General features: G+C 40.3%; 1 protein-coding gene across 12 annotated transcripts in view; it reads right to left on the reverse strand.

The window, feature by feature from the left end:
• Positions 1 to 17,223, reverse strand: part of DOCK9 (dedicator of cytokinesis 9) — a 235,561-nt gene that overhangs the window by 111,189 nt on the left and 107,149 nt on the right. For all 12 annotated transcript variants that reach the window (XR_014469714.1, XM_083168608.1, XM_083168606.1 and 9 more), the window contains exons 8-9: positions 11,593 to 11,767; positions 10,371 to 10,432 (exon numbers count right to left, since the gene is read on the reverse strand). Coding sequence is in view for 11 of the 12 variants with exons in the window: in XM_083168608.1 (XP_083024734.1) it covers positions 10,371 to 10,432; positions 11,593 to 11,767 (237 nt within the window). In the remaining variant the exon portion in view is untranslated. The remainder of the gene's footprint in view (positions 1 to 10,370; positions 10,433 to 11,592; positions 11,768 to 17,223) is intronic.

Below are 17,223 nucleotides of genomic sequence, written 5' to 3' on the forward strand. Positions count from 1 at the left end.
CAGTAATTAGAATCTGGCTAAAGGGTTGGCCATTTGCAATGGAGGAGTTCAGCTATCCATTATGAGCAACACATATAAACCCACATTTAATGTGTACTAGGCATGCAGCTACCTAATACCCACTATCTGCAGTGCATTTATCTAGATCTGTGCTACAGACATAGCACCTGACAAAAAGCAGTAGCATGTCATGACAGCCATCACCCTAAGTTATTGAAGGGAGGGTTTGTTGTTGTTTTTTTGTTTAGTTTTACTGGTTTAGGTTACTCTATCCACTCCAAATTTATGTGAGCCTTTGAATCCACTTCACGCACGCACGAGCACACACACACACACACGGTAGTATTAGGACTTCGAAGACTATGGGGGGTATTCAATGTTAGTCGTGCTCCCGCAGCCCTCTCCATGCGGGAGGGCTGCGAGGCCCTATTCAATGCTGTCTTCGCCGACAGCATTGAACAGGGGTTCTCGGCAGAACGAGCCCGACATCACAAGCTCGTCTATTGCCGCCCTCAACTCGCTGCCACGCCTCTTTCTCGACGCTCGGTGGCCGGAACATTGAATCCCGACCGCCGAGCTCAAGTCGAGCAAAGCGAGAACGGGACAGGGGCATGGCTGTCGAGCTTGCTCGACAGCCGTACCCCTGACATTGAATACCCCCTATATATAAATTAAATATCTCCTATCCACATTTCCCCAGCTTACAGAAGATGAACTCCTTTCATCCAGGAATACATTTCTGATACTGATTGGCTAATTACCCATTGTAAAACTGCATGGTTTGCAATCTTTATCAAAGGTCATGTGACATCATATAAAAATAAAGGTATTATTGGATTTCTCAAGCAATGTAACAAACCCTCAACTCTCAAACTGAAATCAGATCCATACACATACATACATGTTTAAATATTAACAGAATTACATACTGGACATTGTGTCATAAGGAGACTGGAAAATCCACAGAATCATTACGATGTCTACCCCAGGAAAAAACCAAGGTACATTAGCAAACGCATCTGTGTTTAACCCTTTGAGCGCCACTTTTGCTGTGAGCGATCCCCATATCTCGTAAAGATGCCAGCATCACTCACAGCAGCAGTTCTTTTAGTATGAATAAATACAAACACAGCCGTCAATTAATTAAAGTTTAATTAAATATTGTACCAAAAAACGATCAGGGCCACTTCTGCGATGGACATGATGTCAAACACATGTGATTTGGTCACTTTTTAAAAGATTTCTCACCTGAATCGGGTGGAAAATGACCAAATCGCCCAGGTATATGAACTAGGAACTAAAACCTACATAAGCTGTAAGAATGCAAAATGACCGTTTTCCACATAGTCATATATAGATCAATTTATTTTAAAAAATCATGAATTAACCTCTGGTTACATCAAATAGACTATCTGTTTCTTGCAGTGGCTCCAGTAAATGTTTTAGAAGTACGGGAGATAAAAAGCCACTAGCAACAGCCTTAAAGGAAAAAAGTGCTGGCACAACTTCTAAGCATTGTCAGTGGGAGCTTATCTGGGAAACGCAGGCCTTCTACAGCATTCTACAGTATTTTCAAAGCACAAATTTACCATGGCAGCGAACGTATTTTCAGGAAAGGATTATGCAATGCTTAACATTCTGTAGCCTACTTATACTCTAATGTGAAACAAATGGAAATGATAACAATTACTTATTAAAAGAGCCACTTCATATAAGTCACTGCAGATAGAAGATCCAAGCAAAGTCTAGACACACAACAGGCTTTAAACATTAAATACATAGCCTGCCATTTTATAATTCATGCAGCTACAAGATGCTGCTGTAAACATACTCATGCACTCTACAGGCCCATGCACACTGGTGATTTTGAGCTGAAAGCAGCTCACTTTAGCAGTTTTAGCTGCTGTCAGCTCAAAAGACATAAATTCACCATCGGTACCTTCATGCTTAAACCCTTAACACTTAACTTATCTAAAAATAACGACACGGACACAAGTGCTGGCGTTTCAAAATAACGAATGTCAAATTTATTTTGACAACAAACTAAAGACTATAATATTGGTGGCGGCACTAAAGAACGGTCAGATTAAAGAAAGGGGGTGGGTAGGGTCACCATAGCATTCACACACCGCTGGTGACCAACTCTCCCAGCCAACCACCGGTGTCGGAGGAGGCAGCCATCTTCCGTGCACAGAAGTATGGCTCGTGACAATCGATGCCTGGAGAGCGCACCCACTAATGTACACACATTCCATCAACACAATTGACCGTTCTTTACCGCCGCCCAAAGAAGAAAATAGAGACAGAAAATAGGGATGGGTGGGCGGGGAAAATCCCCAGAGAGGAAGTCACTCTCTGGTCAGCAGACCCTTCTCCCCCCACTAGCTCCTCCCACTGCACCCATTGGCTGCCAGACGCAGCCCTTCCCCCTCACTGTTCTTCAAGCCAGCATGAAACCCCTTCGGTGATTTATGTCACCTCTAACTTAATCAGCCATCGGTGATCCTCTCAATGTGTACGGCCCGGTGATGAGTGGTGAGTGCTGATGTGCGCTCCCGCATCATTGCTGTGCGCCACTACTCATCTGCTGGTATTACACTGCTAATCACCTGCACACCAGCATTGTTCACATTAAAGGTCTATTACTGAGAATTATAATGAGAGTCTGATTAGTAGTGTCTGATCCATTTTGTATTTGGCTACAAATAAGACCCAAAATTAGGCATGGAAGTTGCTCCATGTGGCTAAAAAAGGGTAATTCTGTGAGGGCATATATGCATCCATTTGCTTTGTGATCCAACAGCTAAGATATTTCGTATCCATGTGACTGTTAAATGATGTCTTCCAATACAATGGATATTTGCTCTAATAAAATAAAGGGAACCAGTCAATTTATCGACGGACGTTTGACAGATCATTGACGGTCATTATACAGATGCTCACTGACCAACAGTAAGTCAATATACAGACATGTTCAGTTGACCAATACAGTCGAAATGCAGACATTCAACATTCTGACATGTACTATGCCATCCAAGTGGACCTGGAGGGGGAATATAATCATGTGCTGAGCGCAGCGGATGTTGTACACTCAGGATGTGGTACACTTAGTCTTTGTCACCCTACACTGACAAAGACAAAAACAACATAGAAACACGTCAACGTGTTAAAATGTTGGTATTTTGACAGTCAATTTTTTTTTATCAATTCAGGGGGAAGTCCAGAAGCAGTGCATTTTGTACCTAATGGAATGGGTCATGTTGGAGGGTAAGATACAGTTAATCTTACTAATCAGGTCCACAGGAAACGTTGCAGCCCCTCAAGCATATGTACCTGCTTTTTTGGTGTTTGTCTGATCTGTAATTGGCAATCAGAGACCACACAAAAAGCATGCATGGACATTTCCAGGACACAAGGGAAAAGCACCAATGCTGCTTTTGGTTACAGCTGAAATGCATAAACATTACTATTCCACTGATGGAATACCTACAGTATAAGACCACTAACTCTACAAAGGGGACACAGGTCTGCTCTCTTTAGACAAAATGGCTCACGCAATCAGTAATAAACTGTACACCAAATTCAACTAAAGGTTGTAAATATATAATTTGATAGATCTTGAGATGTTTGATGTTCTATTAGATTTTATTCTCTATAAAATTAGTGTAACAAATTAGAATTTTAGGTCCAGCAGTCCTTCAAATGTCTCTAATTATTTGTGTTTGTTTCCTATTGTTCCCCCATCTACCATTCACTCACACAACCTATTACCCTCTTGCACTACACCAGTGGTAGCCAACTCCAGTCTTTGAGAGCTACCAACAGTTCACATTTTCCAGACAACCCAGCAGGTGCACTCATTACTCACTAACACATTTTAAAAGATCTACAGGTGGCGCTAATTACTTCACTTGTGATGCTGTGAGGAGATCTGGAAAACATGCACTGTTGGTAGCACTCGAGGACTGGAGTTGGCTACCCCAGCACAACCCCTTTCCACTCCTTCCATATTTTGACTGTACGGGACTCCCTTTCTTCCCTTATGCTTGATCTGACAGGTAAAGACTGTGCTGATCGCAAGTGAAATATAGGTTGACTTATTACTAAATAAATTAAACAAAAATCAAGCGCAGTTCGCTGCAGACAACGGTCACAAAACCGGTTGAAGATCTACATACAGCATATGTGTTTGTTCTTTCCCCATTGTATGTGCCTGCTCATCCCCATTCTGTATTGATTTTTATGTATAAGCCCTAATATAAGTAATAAATGAGAATGTGTTTTGGCATCTGTTAAACTGTATGTGGTTCATTCCTGTTCGCATTATAGCTTTCTATTGTTTACCGACGCGATAGTAAATAAGTCTGTGTATTCTAGATAGATGGAAACTATAGAGATGTGTTCTGTTTCATTGTTGCTGTGTTACAAAGCGGTATGCCGCACTTCCACCCACCGGGTTCCTTGTTGCAGCTAATGGATAGCGAGTACCTGCGTATTCGCGCTCCCAATTATCCCATGCCATGAATGGTGCACACCGAAAAAGGACACATCTGTACACTGATCACCTTATCAAGTTAGGCTGACCAGACTATTGTTCATAGAAACATAGAATTTGACGGCAGATAAGAACCACTTGGCCCATCTAGTCTGCCCCCCTGTTCAACAGAAGCAGTCTTTGATAACTACCTCTTGTCCAACAGTGAGCTATGCCAGAGAGCCAGCAGTCAGTCCCAGCAAGGTGTCACCTGAAAGATGGCACTTGGTCAAGGTAATGGTGGCTGGATACTGAAGACACCACACTAATCTGAACCTTTTGTAGATGACCTAGGTAGGTCATTACCATGGGAGGAGGGTGATAAAGGAGGGCTATTTTGTGCGCTGTGGAGATAGATCACTGACCCTAGGCTTAGAGTGGCTCAGGTGATGCTATTCCAGTGATGCGTTGTGGTGCTAGTCGGGTGGAATTGTATTACTGACGTGTGAGGTTTCTCACCTAATCAGTTAAAAAAAAAAAACACCATGTATTTGCAACTATCACCATGAGTGAGTGATCTAGAAACTTGTATCTTCACAGAATCATTTAGGAGAATATTAATTAATACAAAGTTCCAGATACACACATAGCAGGTTGTTATGGTAGGAAAACCTTGCTTGCATCTAGTCACTATAATGTGTGAGTAAAAACACCCACGGCTTACCTGCTGGACAAGCTACACTGTATTAGCATGTGACGTGTGCTAACCAAATACCTCCATTAGTTTGGGACTGCTGTGAAGAGCCTAAAGCAGGGCTGGCATTGAAAGTCAAAAACATATAAAAATGTGCTGCACTGGCCTACTCCATTATTCCTGTAAATACATCCAATCAAATCAGTAGGGGAAAAAGGTTTCATGAACATGTATAAGGCATACAGCGGAAATAAGGCTACCCCCCGCACTGTGTGTATAACAGTGGGTGGTCTTTTGCAGAAGTGGTCAGTCACATACACTACTACACACAGAGATAGCAGGAATGGTTTACTGCCAGTTATGTTATTAGATTGTTATATTCCTGTAAGATTTAAGTCTTTAGAAAATAAATACAGCAAAACTCTGAAGAAATGCTTTCATATAACAAACTATTTCAAGCTTATATGGTATTTGTAAATGCATTTCACCCTCAGGAGTAAAAAAAAAAAAAAAAAAAAAGAAAGAAAGAAAAAATAATGTAGCGGTGGATACTGTGTGAACTTGGCAGGCAGCACATTTTTGTATGTTTTAGACTTCCAATAAACAATGAGTACTTGTGATTAGCCACATCTATCTGTATTACAGCAACTGAGATTGGAAACTATTACCTCAGAAACTGGTCTCCTTCCTGGACAGAAAATATCTAACAACAAACCCGATTTCCCCTGTGCTTACACTACAGATGAGAAGAGAAAGCCAGACCTGCTACAGTTTATTATTTTGTTAACACAGAATATCCACCAGATTATAATGATATTTACAGCCATGGGAAATACATTTAATATTAGCAAAGTAACTGATGAAGAAAAACACATTTATAAAGTGGTTAAACCAAGACTAATATAAGATTTCAATGTGAGCAGGGGCGGATCCAGAAAAATGACAGGAATGGAAACCACCATACAAGGGAAGTGGCCTCATCAGATTTATGTGAAACACCCTAATCAGCCCAACACATTCAATAATAAATGAATTTGTGCAAAGAAGTAGTGTTACTTGTGATACAGTCTACGTCGTTTCGGGTATCCACCCTTTATCAGGACTAACACAACGTTGTGTTAGTCCTGATGAAGGGCAGATGCCCGAAACGGCATAGACCGTATCACAAGTAAAACTACTTTTTTGCACAAATTAATTTATTATTAAATGTGTTAGGGCGATTAGGGTGTTTATTTTTTGCACAAAGACCCAAAGTGACGTCTGTTATTCAGCTACATATACATGGTGGACTCTCCACATTGGAAGGCACCCGGGCACATTTAAAATTGATTGCGGGGAGTGCCGGACCTATTTCTACAATATAAATATATATATATATATATATATATATATATATATATATATATATATATATATATATATATATATATATATATATATATATATATATATATATATATATACACACATAAATAAATAAATATAGACCAATAGACCAGATGAGTTGTAGCTTGCTGGGGTGCCTCCTTTAGGACCGAATGCACAGCCCAAATAGAATAAAAAGAACAAGAAGTGGTACTCCTCACACGCAGTAAAGTTTCCACTTTGTTCACCTAAGCCCCGGAGTGACGCCACACACACACACACATTATATTGTTCTCTGTTATATTGCACACCTGTATAGTAGCACTTACATGAAACTCTCCCCCCTCATGTCAGTAACTACAGAACCTTATATCACAATACACCTTGGATCATAGATAAGCATATTAACCCCCAGGGTGACAGCACACAACTACCACAAACCCTAGCCCTCATTTATCTCTCTCTGTAGCGCACCATCTCCCTGTGGCGAACTACAGCATTTATTAGGACAACAATGATGCTAGTAACCAGAATGCTTAATGTGTCATTTTTCTTTATTGTAGCTCTATGCTGGACTGGGGGTCGGTGAGGCGATTGCCTGCATCAGGAATCCAGAACCCGCTGAGACGCTCCTGTATAGCCATGCGTCACTTTGGCAATGGAGAACCGAGCCAGGCAACGTCATCAGCAGGAGACAGACACACAGAGACGTGTGTTACTGCTCCACGCTGCACCCAGCAAGGTTAGTATAAATCATTGTGCATATGTCATTATCGGTTTGCATCATTTACTTGAGGAAAATGCCAGTGACAGCATTGAAACGTCGGGGCTAAAACCCATGCTGTTCATGCGATTACTTTGTATTTGATACTATATAATACAAACTGATTTCTAAAAAAGACCCTTTGAGTGCTGCATCTCTTTGCAAATAGTAATATACACACACACACACACTTCTGGTCTGTGCCATCAAAGTATATATTATGGGCAGTCCGTTTGGACGGATGGGGCAGACAGCATGTGCAGCCTCATCCCCTCCCTGCTCTATGCAGTGTCACAAAATGGAGCAGGGGGAGGGCCAGGCTGTTGAGCATTAGTGTACACTGCGGGGCAGGGAGACGGGGTAGGGTGAAATATATATTATTTTTAATATATATATTTTTTTTTCTATATATATTTGCACCACTGCCACCAATGTATATTTATTTAAGCACCACTGCCTACCAATGTTTTATAATAGGCAGTAACGTATACATTGCTGGCACAGGCCAGCAATGTATACGTTACAGCCAACACTGCCCACCAATGTATATATTGCAATGGCGGTAACGTATATATATATGGCTGGCATAGGCCAGCCATTTATACGTTACCGTCACCACTGCCTACCAATATTTATGTATTTATAAGACCACTGATATTAAATGTATTTATCCACTGACACCAACGTATATTTATTTACATGCTCACTTAATGTATTTTAAATGGCGGTAATCTATATTGCTGGTACAAGCCAGAATTGTGTATTAGATCATACATATAAACTAATTATGTAAAATCAATTAAGCTGTGATATTTAGGAGGATGCAATAAACTTTTCATTGAATAAAAAAAAAACAGTATGAGTAGCGAGCTTCTATGCTTTTGAATTGTTTTGTATCACATTTATGATTTATCATTTTAAATAAGAGAGTCTGCAATTCCATATACTTACAAATGATTGTAAGATGCAGCAAAGAGGGTGCTTGAAAGAGTAAAGTGATAGTTTGGCTGGGGCAACACAGTAGACTGCTAGTAAGCTGTAGTAAGAGGTGATTGATTAACAGAGTATGTGAGGCAAAACTCAGAGGGGTATGGATCATTGGTAGAAAGCAAGTTGGTTGACACCGCATTAAGGTCGACAGTCAAAAGGTCGGCATGGGGTATTTACCTTATTTTTGTCCCGAATTCGACACAGTCGACATGGACACTGAAATGTAGCACCATGTCCCCTCGCAAGGCTTGATGTGCCCACCATGCTTAGGGCACGGTGCCTCGATGCGCTCGACACGCTATTTTATTCTCCCACCATGCCTTGGCGGATGGTAGGGCATGAATTACCGCCTGTTGCCACATGTTATATAAATGTATTAATATAAATGACAGGACTGTGCAATGCATTGAATTTGTGGGTTAAATAGAGGGTTGATCCCACATTATCTCTGTCCTGTCTCAGGATCACCCAGCCCTAGCAGACCACAAACTTTCCAGGGAACAGGATCTGGGTACGTCTCTGGGAGAGGAAACATGGGAAGAAATTCGCTTCAACATATTAAAGTGTTTCATCAGTGTCTACGTTAAAGAGAATTCTCAGAAAGTTTAATCTTGATGGTACTTTGTCCTTGAGTGTCTCCATCAAAATGTACCCTACTACCTCCAATCTTTGTTGGTGACACTGTGGCCAAGTGGGATAATTTTTTCATACCTGGTGGACATTTCCTATTATTTCCCCTTTTTGGTTGATGTTTCATTCTATCATATGCACAGTAAACCCTTGTGCCCTCCACTCTTCCCCTGCCTCACTGATTCTTTGTGCACCGGTAGACCAGCTTTCCAGACCTGCCAATAAATTGGTTCTGCACATTTCCTGTGCAGCAAAATTTCATAGCTAGAGCCTGGCATACATAACTAGCCTTTTAACCAATACAATTGAAAAATGTCACAGCACTTGGTCTGCATGGTACAGGTTATACAATGTTGCCCTTCCTGGTTTAGCTTAACACTGTTTCCTACCCCCCTACCACCTCACCATTCTCTCCCCACTGAACTGTATCCTTATAGCTATTTTTTTTATTATCCCTCTCTGACTATAGATTCCTCTCTTCCTACCTGGCTCACTTTCCTCCTCTAGTCCATGACTGGTTACTAACTCCCCCCCCCCTTCATCTTCTCCATCACCATCTGACAACTAATTCCCCCCCCCCCCCCCCCTACAGTTTTTCCTTTTGGTTCCTATGTGTGAATATTTTAGCAATGCTCACTTAATGGCTATTATATTTCTCACTCTTACTATAATCTGTAATTGACATGTTATTACTGGCTTTTTGTTATATTGTTTCTGTATTCCCATAACTCTAATAAACTTACACTATATGATTAAAAAATAAATAGAGGGTTGACAGCAAAGGTAAACTGAGATGTGTCATCAACTGTGACACTTATGTTGCGATGACGGAAGATGATGAAATCCGTTTTTGAACATGGTGTACTTAAGAACAAGGAAGCAGGTGGGCTGGGTGATGGAGAAGGCGGACATATGGAATAGTATTTTTATAATATCATATCGGTGACCAGTCCGCATAAAAATAAGAAAAGACAATGCTAAGAAAAAGAGGGGATATCTAATAGACAAAATAGAACAAGCAGGAGGCAGATAACTAGGAAGAAGCGGTCAGCAGTGAATCATTAAACAGCGCTAAGCACACGACTGCCAGAATCTGAGGAAAACAGACAAAAGGAAAGGGGCTGTGATGGAATACGATCACACAATCCATTGGCTTTGGGGAATAGCAGAAAATTCTCTGTAGATTCAGCAACAGCGGTGATGTTTATGTGTATGTGTAATGGCTATTACGGGTAGGGGGGATGTGGAAAAAAAAGGAAGGATGTAAGGCAAATCAGTTCATAGTTTTTGTCACAGTTCAGGGCCCTTAGCTATGCTATTGTCTCACACATCCAAATAGAAATATTTTTTTGCTACAGTAATTTACAGTATGTAAGAACACAGATTCTTTTAAGGGGCCGCCTCATAAAAAAAGACCACTTGAATTACAGGCAATACAAAAATCCAATACCAACCTTTTCTGGAAGGTAACTATCAATGCTAGATGAGGAATTGTCAAATTTGTTCTGATCATCATCTGAAAAAGATTTAAAAAAAATGAAAAACGAAGTTAATATTAAAGGATAATATATGAAAATAATATGAAGAGAACATAACATTTAACCAAGTTATAAATAGTTGGCATCCCAGACTAATTAACAAAGTGATACTGGAGAGCGTTAGAGAACATATAAAACAATGCCTCATCTCACCACTAGAGTCAGAGATATATAACCTGAATAAACAACTACTGTAACAATAAAATTCTCCGTGCAAGAGCAGAGTTCAACTTCACTCATGGTGAAGTGATGAAGGCTCTATCCTCCTCTGCCAAAGACAAACCAATGAGATCTCAAGCTGCTGCAAGCGATGTTTTCTGATGTTTAATGCTTTTGTCACTTTACCACAACAGATAATCCAAACTTTTGAACTGTGTTATTCCATATGACTATGTACAGTAAGTGGTCAAAACTGTCATTATGAAAAGGGCTATAGATTTACAGCTGCTTCTCTTGCACACACATAAAAGGACATAAGAGTAGATCAGTGTGACCCTACAATCATACAAGTTTCTTGATGATACACTGATCACTGTTAAAACATTAACAACACTATAAACACATTTGTAGTTGAAACCAGACAAAACAAAAATTAAATTAAATTAATGTTCTAGTTTATTATGCACATTTTCTACTAGTGTATTTAACTTTAAAGTATTTTTGTCTTTTTTTATTTGGATTTATTATAAACAAAAAATTATTTTTATCAGTTTTATTTCCATTAAAGGAAAATATTCAGTTGCCTAAGAACAATTTGGAGACCTAAAAAAAACAACTTCAACAAGTAAGTACAAAAATAACTTATTTTGTCTGCCACTAAAACAGGTGCCGGATGAGTGACCGGCAGTCGGGATTCTGACAGCCATTACACCGACGTCGGAATCCCGACTGCTAAAACCCAGACAGGCAGCAGCTATTCTTCCTCATGAGGGTTGTGAGTGCAGAGAGCCACTGTGCCTACAAGGGGCTTCATTGCGCTCACCCCACTGTCCAAATCCCGGCAGTCGGGATTCCAATGTCGGGCTAATGACTGTTGAACCCGAATGTCGGTGTGTTATACCACACCCACTAAAAAAGGCCTACCAATAACAGAAGGTATGATCCAAATACTAGTAAACATGAAAGACTAATATCAGACCTTCATGGGACTCTCCATTTCGCTTTTCTTGAATGGCAGCTTCGAAATTTAGTTGCAGAATTTTATTGAGCGTACTGATCCAGTCTTCCATTTCCGCGTCACTGTCTGCAGCAAGTAGAAAACTGCTCTTGTCCTGCATCTTCAACTCAAAGGCAAAGCGCCGCACCCGGTTGTTCTAAAAAGAAATAACAGAGATTAGATTGTAACCTGACAATAAAGGGGTCAATTTACCAAGATGAATGTTCTATTGAAAATGGGATGTTGCCCATAGCAACCAATCAGATTGTATCTATAATCTTTTAGAAAGTGCTAAATAAATAAGAAGAATCTGATTAGTTGCTATGGGCAACATCCCATCTTCAATAGAACCTCCCATCGGGATGTGTGTAGGGCCTATTAGACCAATTTTAACAATGTGGTAAATTTGAAACAGAAAACCCCTAAATAAATACTAGGGGGAGGGGGGAAACATTGTCTTGTTGATCCTGTAAAAATGGGTGCTTGAAAACCGCAGTTCTGTTTATGAAGTGTGGGGTGTAAATAAATGTATTCTATGTAGGCTAGAGAACATGAACAATGTTTTCAAGAAGGGCATAAACGATTAAAAATGCATACAGTCTGCACACTGCATAAACACATTATTTCAGCAGACTTTTTTTTTTTTATGGGGGCAGGGGAGTTTTAGTTTCTATGAAAGGAAGGAGATTTAGGAGTGATACAATGAGGAGTGCACAGGTTTACTGTAGTGTATGCCTTATGAAAATTATTTGTATAAAAGGTTTAAAAGTTATTAAAACTAAAATGAAAAATGATTATTCCCTTGAGTGCCAAGTGAATTTTTCAAAATAGGTATGAAAATTGGCAAGAAAAAGATTGGATTCATCATAATAACACATTTTTTATTTAAATTTATATAACAGATGTGAGCGACGCTGGCATTTTTAGTAGATATTTTGCACATCTCACAGATGTCATTCAAAGGGTTAAAACTATAAAACACCTGACCATTATAAGGTACAGGTATTTTGGTATTTTATGTTTGTATGCATTAAGACCTATAACTATCACAGGGTCCATTAGTATATACTAAGGTTTACAAGGCTATTACAGTATAATCATTTCATGCAGGTCTTATACACGCGTACTTAGAGGTAATCAACATAGAACTAGCACATACAAAATTAACCCCTTCCTGACAGAGCCAGTTTTTGCGTTTCTGACAGAGCCCTTTTTTTCAAATCTGACATGTCTCACTTAAGTGGGGATAACTTTTTTTTGCTTTTACTTATCCCAGTGATTTTGAGATTGTTTTTTCGTGACACATTGTACTTCAAATTAGTGGTAAATTTGGGTCGATACAGTCTGTGTTTTTTTGTGAAAAATACCAAAATGTCCTAAAAAAATGGAAAATTTAGCAATTTGCAAAATTTTAAATTTTCTGCTTGTGAGACAAATAATCATACCACTCAAAATAGTTAATAACTAACATAGACCATATGTCTACTTTATGTTGACATCATTATTTCAACTTCCTTTTAATTTTTTGGGACACTAGGAGGCTTACAATATGAATAGCAAATTCTCAAATTTTCAAGAAAATTTCAAACACTGATTTTTTTAGGGACCAGTTCAGTTCTGATGTGACTTTGAGGGACTTGTATGTGAGACACCCCCATAAATGATACCATTTCAAAAACTGCACCCCTCACAGTATTCAAAACAGCATTTTGGAAGTTTGTTAACCCTTTAGGTGTTTCACAGGAATTAAAACAAAGTGTAGGTGAAATTTCAAAATTTCATTTTTTTTGCAGATTTGCAATTTTAATACATTTTTCTAAGGAACACAGTACATTTTACTAGAGAAATGTGACTGAAAATTGATTCCCCCAATTCTTTTGTTTTCATAAATATCCTATATGTGGCCCTAGTGTGCACGTTGACCAAACCACAGGCTTCATAATAGAAGGAGCACCTACTTGATTTTGGAGCCTCCTTTTTATGAGATTATTTTTTAGGCACCATGTAGGTTTCTAGGCACCATAAGATGCTAAAAGTTAGGAACCCCCCCACAAGTGACCCCATTTTGCAAACTACACCCCTCACGGAATTCATCTAGGGGTATAGTGTACATTTCAAACCCCCAGGGGTTTCACCAATTGTGGTACAACTGGGCAGTGAAAATGAAAAATTATTTTTTTTACACAAAAATGCAGTTCTGGCTCCAAATTTGTCATTTTCAGAAGGTATGAAGGAGACAAAGCACCCCAAAATCTGTGCCCCAATTTCTCCCGAGTACGGCAATGCCTCACATGTGACCAAAAAATACCATTTGGGTGCATGGCAGGACTCAGAAGGGAAGGAGTGATTTTTGGATTTTGCAGCTCAGATTCTGGTGGAATTTTGGTGGGTGCTATGTCGCATTAGCAAGACCCCCAAAGCACCAATACAGTGGAACCCCCCCACAAGTGACCCCATTTTGCAAACTACACCCCTCAGGGAATTCATCTAGGGGTATAGTGTACATTTCAAACCCCCAGGGGTTTCACCAATTTTGATACAAGTGGGCAGTGAAAATGAAAAATTACATTTTTTACACAAAAATGCAGTTCTGGCTCAAAATTTTTCATTTTCAGAAGGTATGAAGGAGAAAAAGCACCCCAAAATCTGTGCCCCAATTTCTCCCGAGTACGGCAATGCCTCACATGTGACCAAAAAATACCAGTTGGGTGCATGGCAGGACTCAGAAGGGAAGGAGTGATTTTTGGATTTTGCAGCACAGATTCTGGTGGAATGAATGGTGGGTGCTATGTTGCACCAATACAGTGGAACCCCCCCACAAGTCACCCCATTTTGCAAAGTACACCCCTCAGGGAATTCATCTAGGGGTATAGTGTACATTTCAAACCCCCAGGGGTTTCACCAATTTTGATACAAGTGGGCAGTGAAAATGAAAAATTACATTTTTTTACACAAAAATGCAGTTCTGGCTCAAAATTTTTCATTTTCAGAAGGTATGAAGGAGAAAAAGCACCCCAAAATATGTGCCCCAATTTCTCCCGAGTACGGCAATGCCTCATGTGTGACCAAAAAGTTGCAGGACTCAGAAGGGAAGGAGTGATATTTGGATTTTGCAGCACAAATTCTGGTGGAATGATGGTGGGTGCTATGTCGCATTAGCAAGACCCCCAAAGCACCAATACAGTGGAACCCCCCCACAAGTGACCCCATTTTGCAAACTACACCCCTCAGGGAATTCATCTAGGGGTATAGTGTACATTTAAAACCCCCAGGGGTTTCACCAATTTTGATACAAGTGGGCAGTGAAAATGAAAAATTACATTTTTTTACACAAAAATGCAGTTCTGGCTCAAAATTTTTCATTTTCAGACGGTATGAAGGAGAAAAAGCACCCCAAAATCTGTGCCCCAATTTCTCCCGAGTACGGCAATGCCTCACATGTGACCAAAAAATACCAGTTGGGTGCATGGCAGGACTCAGAAGGGAAGGAGTGATTTTTGGATTTTGCGGCTCAGATTATGGTGGAATGAATGGTGGGTGGTATGTGGCATTAGCAAGACCCCCGAAGCACGGTGAAATTATGAACCTAATAATCCATAGATGTGTGGTATATTTTAAAACACTCCTTTATACATAGGCCGGGTTTGTCGGGGCAAGTGTCACACTGGAAAATAGTTTGCTTTCTTATTCCCTTTTTATAGCAAACTTTGCACCTTTTTTGTGTCCTGCCCTTTTTTCCAGTGGAGGGGATTTCATCAGGAAAATGCTGCCCTGGTACAATACGGGGGCCAGTACTAGAAGTACTGGGGCCCTCAGCCTGCTGGTTCCCAAATATTAGGCCCTTTATGACTTCCTCTTGAAAGTGCATAAATGTCCCCCTCTGGCCGGTAGAACGGAATAGCACGTAAGCGTTATACAGTGCCATCTGGATGATATACACGGCCAGCTTCTTGTACCAGATTTTTGTTTTCCGCAGGGCACTGTACGGCTTCAGTACCTGATCTGAAAGATCCACTCCGCCCATGTACCTATTGTAATCCAGGATACAATTAGGTTTGGAGGTGTGGGTACTGGTACCTCGTACAGGGACGGAGGTGGTACTGTCTCCGTGAATTGTTGTCAGTATAAGGACATCCCTCTTGTCCTTATATTTGACCAACAACATATTTTCGGTGCATATTCCCCTGCTTTCACCCCTTCTCATTACTTGGGCAATGTGCGTTTTTGGGAGGCCTCTTTGGTTCTTGCGCACAGTACCGCAAGCTGCTGTACCTCTTGAACCAAGGGCCTTAAACAGGGGGATGCTGGTGTAAAAGTTATCCACATAGAGGTGATAACCTTTATCCAGGAAGGGGTGCACTAAATCCCAGACAATTTTTCCACTAACACCTACGAGGGAGGGGGGGCATTCTGGCGGTTCAATTCTTGAATCCTTCCCTTCATATACCCTAAACCTGTGGGTGTACCCTGAGGTGCTTTCACACAACTTATACATTTTTATGCCATACCTTGCCCTCTTACTGGGAAGGTACTGGCGGAATTTAACCCTTCCTTTAAAATGTATAAGGGACTCGTCTATGCAAATGAATTTATCTGGGATGTACATGTCTTCAAATTTGGCACTGAAATGATCAATGACCGGCCTGACTTTGAATAGCCGGTCAAAGGTGGGATCATCTCTGGGTGGGCACTGTGCATTATCGTTGTAATGCAAAAATTTAAGGATCGTTTCAAATCGAGCCCGGGGCATGGCCATACGGTAAAATGGGGTGCTGTACAGAACATCTGTACTCCAATATTGCCTAATTTCTGGCTTTTTTACTATGTCCATATGAAGCACCAGACCCCAAAACGTCATCATCTCTACTGCATCTACAGGGGTCCACCTTGCAAATGATGACGTGGGGTTTTGAGCAATAAACTGCTGGGCATATAAATTAGTTTGGTCCACCATTAAATTTATAAAATCATCAGAGAAAAATAATTTGAAAAAGTCAATTTCTCTGAGACCTGTGGAATCAAATTGGATTCCTGGCATGGCCAAAAACTCAGGAACCTGGGGCTCAAAATTGTCTGGTGGTGGGGTCCATACGAGATCAATTATTGGGGGGGGGTCTCAGCTGCTCTACGGGGGCGTCTTTGAGGGGGTCCCTCATCACCAGAGGAGGAAGAGGAGCTTAAGGCGAATCCTTCAAATTCCCCGCTTGCATCACTGGCTGTGTCAGAGTCAGAAGCAAGCAGGGCATATGCCTCCTCCGCTGAATACATTCTTCTGGATGACTGGGATGACATTTGGGATGACATTTGGGATGCCATTTTTATTTTTGTGTTACTGGTAGTGAATTGTTTCAACACGTGTATAGTGTAGGGGGGGGTACAAACTTTATTTCAACCCGGGGGGTATGTAGTGTGTAGTGTGTATGTAGTGTGCAGAAAAAAAAAATGCTTTATACAAAAAAAAAAAAATGCTTTATACAAAAAAAAAAAAATGGAGGGGTTAAAAAAAAAAAAAATTGAAGGGGTTAAAAAAAAAAATTGAAGAGGTTAAAAAAAAAAAAATATAAGGGGTTAAAAAAAAAAAAAAAAAGGTCCTGCGCCAAAAATTGAGCACAG

This window comes from Crinia signifera, chromosome 2, assembly GCF_055691185.1.
Source record: "Crinia signifera chromosome 2, ASM5569118v1, whole genome shotgun sequence".
NCBI classification, from domain to species: Eukaryota; Metazoa; Chordata; class Amphibia; order Anura; family Myobatrachidae; genus Crinia; species Crinia signifera.